Source organism: Lactuca serriola, chromosome 3 (genome assembly GCF_051521515.1).
Source record: "Lactuca serriola cultivar US96UC23 chromosome 3, Lser_US96UC23_V15, whole genome shotgun sequence".
Lineage (NCBI taxonomy): Eukaryota > Viridiplantae > Streptophyta > Magnoliopsida > Asterales > Asteraceae > Lactuca > Lactuca serriola.
Window position 1 is genome coordinate 40116132 of NC_136410.1, and position 6729 is coordinate 40122860.

The window sequence follows — 6729 nt, forward strand, 5'->3', positions numbered from 1 at the left end:
ACTTCATTTGTAAGAGGGGGAATTTTGATTTTCTGGGTTTTCATTGTTGAATTGAGTTTATTTCATTAGTTGATAGTTTGATTAAATGTTTTTGATTGATTTTGATTTCAATTGTAGTTTATTCATATTGTTTACATGTTCTTAACATAATGTGTAAATAGGGGTATAATTGTAATCTTTTAATTTTCTTCTCTTTTCCCTCCTAACTCGGGAACACATAAACTAAAAATTTTACTTTCATTTCCTTCGAACTCGGGAACACGGATTAAATAAAATTTTCCTTCCCCTCCCTTTCCTTCCGTTAATATTTTCCTTCCCTTTCCTTTAATGAATTTACAAAAAACTCGGGAACAAGGTGATAGCGATTTATTTATAGTTTTCCAAAAGTGGAGTGATTTATTTATATTTCCCAAAAGCGAAATTAAGTTAAACTTTTATGGATTATACTTTTTTAACTAAATAACAAAGGAACGACGTCGTATCATCACTTCAAGATATCTCCAAAAATTTCCCCGGTTTATCTTCATCCAAATTGCTCATGATCGACCGTTTTGATTTGCCGGTTTATCTCTTCGTCTGAACTGATGACTGAATGTATCCCAACACGAACGACGTCGTATCATGAGTATGAAGATACGGTACAGGTGAGTCTCCCTTGTCTCTTTTTTCATCTGCAAGTGAAGGAACCTCTGTGAATATCTCTATCTGTAATCGAAAATGGCGATTTTAGCATCTCTCCCAAATCCAAATCTCTTCTCCTCCCTCCCCACACCCCCACCCCCACCCCCATCTCCGAAAACCATCAAACCCCCAATCCCAATTCCCAAATATCCACCAGTCCGCAAATCCCCAAAACCACCATCACCAAAACCCCAATCAAACCCCGCCTTCAAAACCTTCCACCGCCGCTCCAAATACTACAAACCTGTTAGAGATGGTGAAGTTGTTTCCTCAGACGGAGACCGTTCCGTCGTCGTAGGTGAATCCGGTGTATCCTACCAGCTCCCCGGTGCCCCATTTGAATTCCAGTACAGTTACTCCGAAATTCCCCGAGCCAAGCCAATTGCCATTCGTGAGCCAGCTTTTCTGCCATTCGCGCCGCCCACTATGCCAAGGCCTTGGACTGGTAAGGCGCCATTGAAGAAATCAACCAGGAAAATTAAGCTTTTCGAGTCATTGAATCCGGGTAACAATTCCAATTCCAAGCAACTGGAGATGTTGAAACCGTATGAGCTTGGGAATTTTGAGGTGAAGCCGAGGGAGGAAGTGCTTGGGAAGCCACTAAGTAGAGCAGAGAGACTAGAGCTTGTTAAACTTCACATTTCTAGTAATCGCCAGGTCAATCTTGGTAAGATGCACATATAAACAACCTACAAATTGCATATAATCGCGATTACAGTTCACTAGTGAAACAGAAATGGTTTTAACTCATAAATTGGATCTTCTAGGAAGGGATGGATTGACGCATAATATGCTGGAACTGATACATTCCCACTGGAGGAGAGATCCTGTCTGTAAAGTCCGATGCCTTGGAGTTCCCACTGTTGACATGAGAAACGTTTGTCGAGTTCTTCAGGTTCTTTGATTCAATCTAATTAAACCATCTTGGGATTTTCATTTTTCATCATGTGCTAGTGCTAAAGATTAGTTCAAACAACAGGAGAAGACTGGTGGTAAAATTATTCTTAAAACTGGTGGTGTGCTTTATCTTTTCCGTGGTAGGCACTATGATCATAACACTCGTCCACAATATCCTGTGATGCTATGGAAACCTGCAACCCCAGTTTACCCGAAACTCATACAAGAAGCACCTGAAGGTTTGACTAAAGAAGAAGCCGATGAGTTGAGAATAAAAGGGAAAAAACTTCCCCCAATTTGTAAACTAGGTAACTTCATTACACATCCGCTCTCGATGCTCAATTTTGCACTTGATAGTTTGAATTTCTTTATTCTTTTACAGCAAAAAATGGAGTGTACCTTAATCTAGTAAAAGATGTGAGACAAGCTTTTGAAGAGTCTGCATTGGTGAAGATTGACTGTACAGGGATGCATGCAAGTGATTACAAAAAGCTTGGGGCTAAGTTAAAGGTTTTATCCTGACTTTCTCTATTAAGTTGTTCTTTCTGTATTAAGTCAGAAAAAAAAAAAGTTATTTAATCTATTGATGATGAATGATGTTTTCTTTTCTCTAGGAATTAGTCCCTTGTGTGCTGCTATCTTTTGATGATGAACAAATCTTGATTTGGAGAGGTCGTGATTGGAAATCTATGTACCATGGTGCACCTATATCAGAAAACAACACTGAAGTTGACTTTTACAAGTCAAAGAGAGTATCATCTATTTCAAGCCCAAAAATGACATTGTTATGGAGACGAGCCATTGAGTCAAACAAGGCGATGTTGTTGGAAGATATTGGGGTGGGACCCGATGATCTGTTGAAAGTGGTGGAGGAGTTTGAGACAGTTTCACAGGTGGCAGAGCATTCATATCCTGCAGAAATCGTGTCAAATGAAGATTTTGAAGAGGGGGATTACAGTGAAGATGAGAGTTACTTTGATGAAGATTCTGATGATGAATATGATGATTTCAGTCAGAAGTCAGCTCCTCCGGGATCATTGCCAGTTGATTTCTTAGCAGAACAGCTGAGGGACAGTGATGAATGGAGGCCAAATGGGAGTTACAGATGATTCCGATTCCGATTCCGCTGTATATATATATAGTTTCGGAATTCAATCAATTGATTTCGGTAGTCGTAAAAATGACTTTTATTAAGGGCAATGAAAATGCAATTGGATTTTATGTCCAAAATTCTCATTCTTGCACGTTATAATATGTTTTAATTTCCTTTTTTTTTTTTTTGCATTTTTGCTAATAGCTTGTTTAATTGTTTGATTTATTATTGTAACTGGATTTTGCTATTTTCATTGTTTATAAACTAAATATAGAAAAAAAAAGATTTTTCACCGTGTTGTTTATATAATTAAGCTTTCAAATGCAGTGATATATAATGGGCGACTTAACAAGTGCTTCTTTTGGATGAATGAAATTGTATAAGTGGGGAAACTATATGAGAGAGAAATTTAATTAAAATAATAGTAATATAAGTTTTATATCTAAATTTAATTGAAATATACACGAAAGGAAAATATTGATGTGTCTTTGTCACATAAATTCCATGTGAACACATCTGGTGACATATGGACCAAACAAAATTTAGTGAACGAGGCGAGATAAATGAAAAGGTACATCTTTATTTAATGGCGTTATCCCTTAAATGATACTATATTAAATACATTTTTGTATATGTTATTGGTTAACAAAATGCCTTGAATTGAGTGTAACATCTTTACTATAAAGACAATGATTTAGCATATATGAAATAGTTTATGTCATTATATAAATCTAAATAAAACATACATTATTATTATTATTATTATTATTATTTAATAATCATAATCGTAATTGATGAATTCACTTCAATTCTTTGGTACGTTTATACTAAAAATGATAAGAAATAGAGTTAACTAAAAAGATAATCCAAGACATAATTATAATCTATTATATATTATATATACGTAAATGATAATAAATTTATTATATTAAATTATTAAAATAAGAAGTTTATTATATTAAATATGTTGTAATAAATATAATTACAACGTATGAGCAAAAGTGACCATAGATCGAAATGAATATAGTACACAGTGAAGATGTTGACCTTGATTGGCCGTAGTAGGTTGCGGTTGCGGTTGGTGTTCCTTTACTCAATTCTACTTGCTTTCTTAATGGCGGTTCTCCCTCAATTTCTCAAACCCTAAACCTTTCTGTTTGAAACTCTGATAATCATCAATTATCACAGGTAATTCCACAACTAACCTCTCTGCTATTTCTCAATGTTTCAGCTTCATATTTTCTAATCATATTTTTTTGTTCCCTTCATGGCGTTGTTCTTTAACGTCACAAACCTGCACTCTGCGTTCAGCCATTGATGCCATAGCTTTATCTGGATTCTCATGTGACTAAATTTTCCTTTCTTAGTTTTTTTTTTTGTTCCAGTTCAAATGATTTGAGTTTGATGCCTGTTACTCCATCGATATTACATGTTTTTAGTCCGAAAGTTGAAGCAGAACAGTACACTTTAACCTTTTGATCTCAAATATCAAATTAAAACTGATATGATTCTTCCTACAGCTTTGACGCATGCAATCAGCTATAGTTACTAAGATAGAGCAATAAATTTATGACAAATTATATATCAATTTCGTAAAACTCTAAGTTTATCTCTAAAAACCGTAGTGCTGGTTTTGTATTCTGTAATTTTTGAAACAGTGTGAGACTGAGTATCAAATTTGGTGTAATTATCACAACTTAAAACAATTAGGAACTCCATGGGAATTAGCTTGAATTTTGTGTTCATTCTCTAAAGATCATTTAACAAACTTCATTATAATCTCATAAAGTGTACTGAATTTTGATATTGAACTTCAAATAGGAGCTGTAAGTTAGCTAGGTCTGGCAATGGCTGATGACACAACAACCCTAAGTTACTGGTTGAACTGGAGGTTCTTCCTGTGTGCATTATGGGTCGTCATTGCTATGATAGCAGCAGCAATTTTAATCATTAAATACGAAGTCTTCAACAAAAGAACAAGTCACAGAAAAGAAGATGAACATGATGTGGAACCAATTGGGATCTTGTATGAAGATGAAACTTGGAAGACCTCTTTGAAAGCACTCCATCCTGTTTGGTTGCTTGTTTACAGATTAATTGCATTTGGTGTCATGTTAGCAGTTCTTATTGCTAATCTGATAACCGCTGGACCCGATGTACTTTTCTTTTACACTCAGTAAGTTGCTACAGATTACAATCCTTTTATGTTTCATAATCAATACACAAGCCATTTAGTTATTATATTTTCTAACATATTCCCTTTTGTGGTGTTTCTGATAAACAAACAGGTGGACATTTACTTTGGTGACTGTATATTTTGGGGTATGAAATTCTTGCTAATTATATCTATAACTATAAAAGTTTCCTTTGATACTGAATCTTTGTTTCTAATATAATGTAGCTTGGATCTTCACTTTCCATTCATGGATGTTATAAATATTGGAATGAAGTTGATGATGATAATAACAATCATGTTTTAGACACAGAAAGAGGCACTTACATTGCTCCTTCAGAGGGATTAAACTCCCACAGAATCCCCATAAACCCTAACAACAATCACAAAGAAACCCATGAGAGAAAGACTGCTGGTATATGGGGATATTTCTTTCAAATAGTCTTCCAGGCAAGTTTTTCAAAAAAATAAAGCTTCAATTTGTGTTATTTCCATTAATACCCTTCCTCACTTTCTCCCTTAATAAACAGATATGTGCAGGAGCTGTTGGACTCACTGATAGTGTCTTTTGGTTCATAATCTATCCGTTTCTTACCCCTGCAGGGTACAGTTTAACTTTAGTAAGTCTTTCATGTTCTATGAGCTTATATATAAAACGAGATAAAAACATGGATTTTTGAGGGGTATTTATGTCCATTTCAGTTGGATGTTAGCATGCATTCTCTCAATGCCATTCTCCTCATTATTGACATGATTCTCAATCGCCTAGTAAGTTTCATGTTTTCCATTTACTGTGTTCTTCAATTTTATACTTCTGACTTTACTAACTTGAGTTTTTTTTTAATCAGCGATTCCCTTTCTTTCGTTTGGCATATTTTGGTCTATGGACATGTATATTTGTCATTTTCCAGTGGATCGTTCATGCTTGTGTATCAATGTGGTAAGCCCAGATCTTTATTTTATATATTTAAAATGATTTATGTAAATCTTAGTTTCTTCATTTATATAAAAAATGGTGAAAACCCTTTGGTCTATGTATGTTTTTCTTTATACATTTACATGGTGTTCTTATTGCAGGTGGCCATATTCCTTTCTTGATTTATCATCTCCATATGCTCCCATTTGGTATGTTCCTATCTGAATTTACATTTTGTTAAACATCTTTGATGATTATAAATTTGATTTAACAGGCTTTCTACAAAGTATTTACTACATATATATATATATATATATATATATATATATATATATATATATATATATATATATATATATATATTTATTTATTTATTTATTTTTGCAGGTATTTAGGAGTGGGATTGATTCATCTCCCTGCTTATGGCATCTTTGCACTCTTAGTTAGAGGGAAGCAACTTTTATTATCAAGATTTGTTGACACAAATGGAGCTTAATGTAGCAGGAACTCAACCATTTTACTTATAAAAAAAATAAAGGAATTAACTCCAAGATCCTAAAGGTTAGATTCTCCTTTCTTAAAATTTACTTTTGGAATCACTTGTATCTGATGCAATGAAACTTGTACTTTGATGCTATGCAAAAGGTTGTCTCGATTTTGTGTAGAATTTAATTATTGTGTCGTATAAATGAGAGGACTTGTCTTATGAAAATGAATTTGATTACTGAAAAATATAGTTTGTTAATATTAATTTTCCTTTTGGTTAGTACAGGAGTTGGTGAGTAGAAGATGCAGAATCTCAATTATGTGATGTAAATTAGGGATTCTAATTTCATTTCTAATTTCTGTTGTATGTTTAGATTAGGAAAACATATTATTAGCCATATTAATGTAAACATGTCTCTTTATTTTATATATATTGTAGATAGTGTCGTCACACATAAATTATGGATGACAATTTCTCACTCA

The 6729-nt window shown here is 33.8% G+C and overlaps 2 protein-coding genes across 3 annotated transcripts; both read left to right on the top strand.

Moving 5' to 3' along the window:
* The first annotated feature begins 540 nt into the window (after positions 1 to 540).
* Positions 541 to 2849, top strand: CAF2 (RNA-binding CRS1 / YhbY (CRM) domain-containing protein). The gene is made up of 5 exons (XM_079029862.1): positions 541 to 1348; positions 1449 to 1576; positions 1661 to 1886; positions 1961 to 2088; positions 2193 to 2849. The coding sequence occupies exons 1-5, from the start codon at positions 718 to 720 to the stop codon at positions 2685 to 2687; spliced, it is 1608 nt and encodes a 535-aa protein (XP_078885988.1). The 5' UTR covers positions 541 to 717; the 3' UTR covers positions 2688 to 2849.
* Positions 2850 to 3684: 835 nt separating this feature from the next.
* LOC145091997 (uncharacterized) lies at positions 3685 to 6729 on the top strand. 2 transcript variants are annotated; one of them, XM_079029864.1, is made up of 11 exons: positions 3685 to 3859; positions 3983 to 4015; positions 4493 to 4847; positions 4960 to 4993; positions 5073 to 5294; positions 5375 to 5464; positions 5547 to 5612; positions 5693 to 5784; positions 5922 to 5969; positions 6148 to 6321; positions 6533 to 6729. In XM_079029864.1, exons 3-10 carry the CDS (start codon positions 4519 to 4521, stop codon positions 6254 to 6256), a joined length of 990 nt encoding a protein of 329 aa, XP_078885990.1. In that variant the 5' UTR covers positions 3685 to 3859; positions 3983 to 4015; positions 4493 to 4518; the 3' UTR covers positions 6257 to 6321; positions 6533 to 6729. The 2 variants fall into 2 exon arrangements, with proteins under 2 accessions (XP_078885990.1, XP_078885989.1); XM_079029863.1 differs by lacking the exon at positions 3983 to 4015 and having other exon boundaries at positions 3686 to 3859.

Coding starts and splice junctions, on each gene's coding strand:
- CAF2 (XM_079029862.1), top strand. CDS start 718: ATGGCGATTTTAGCATCTCTCCCAAATCCAAATCTCTTCTCCTCCCTC. Junction 1,349..1,448: donor TAATCGCCAGGTCAATCTTG/GTAAGATGCACA, acceptor TGGATCTTCTAG/GAAGGGATGGATTGACGCAT. Junction 1,887..1,960: donor TCCCCCAATTTGTAAACTAG/GTAACTTCATTA, acceptor ATTCTTTTACAG/CAAAAAATGGAGTGTACCTT.
- LOC145091997 (XM_079029864.1), top strand. CDS start 4,519: ATGGCTGATGACACAACAACCCTAAGTTACTGGTTGAACTGGAGGTTC. Junction 4,848..4,959: donor GTACTTTTCTTTTACACTCA/GTAAGTTGCTAC, acceptor ATAAACAAACAG/GTGGACATTTACTTTGGTGA. Junction 5,613..5,692: donor ACATGATTCTCAATCGCCTA/GTAAGTTTCATG, acceptor TTTTTTAATCAG/CGATTCCCTTTCTTTCGTTT.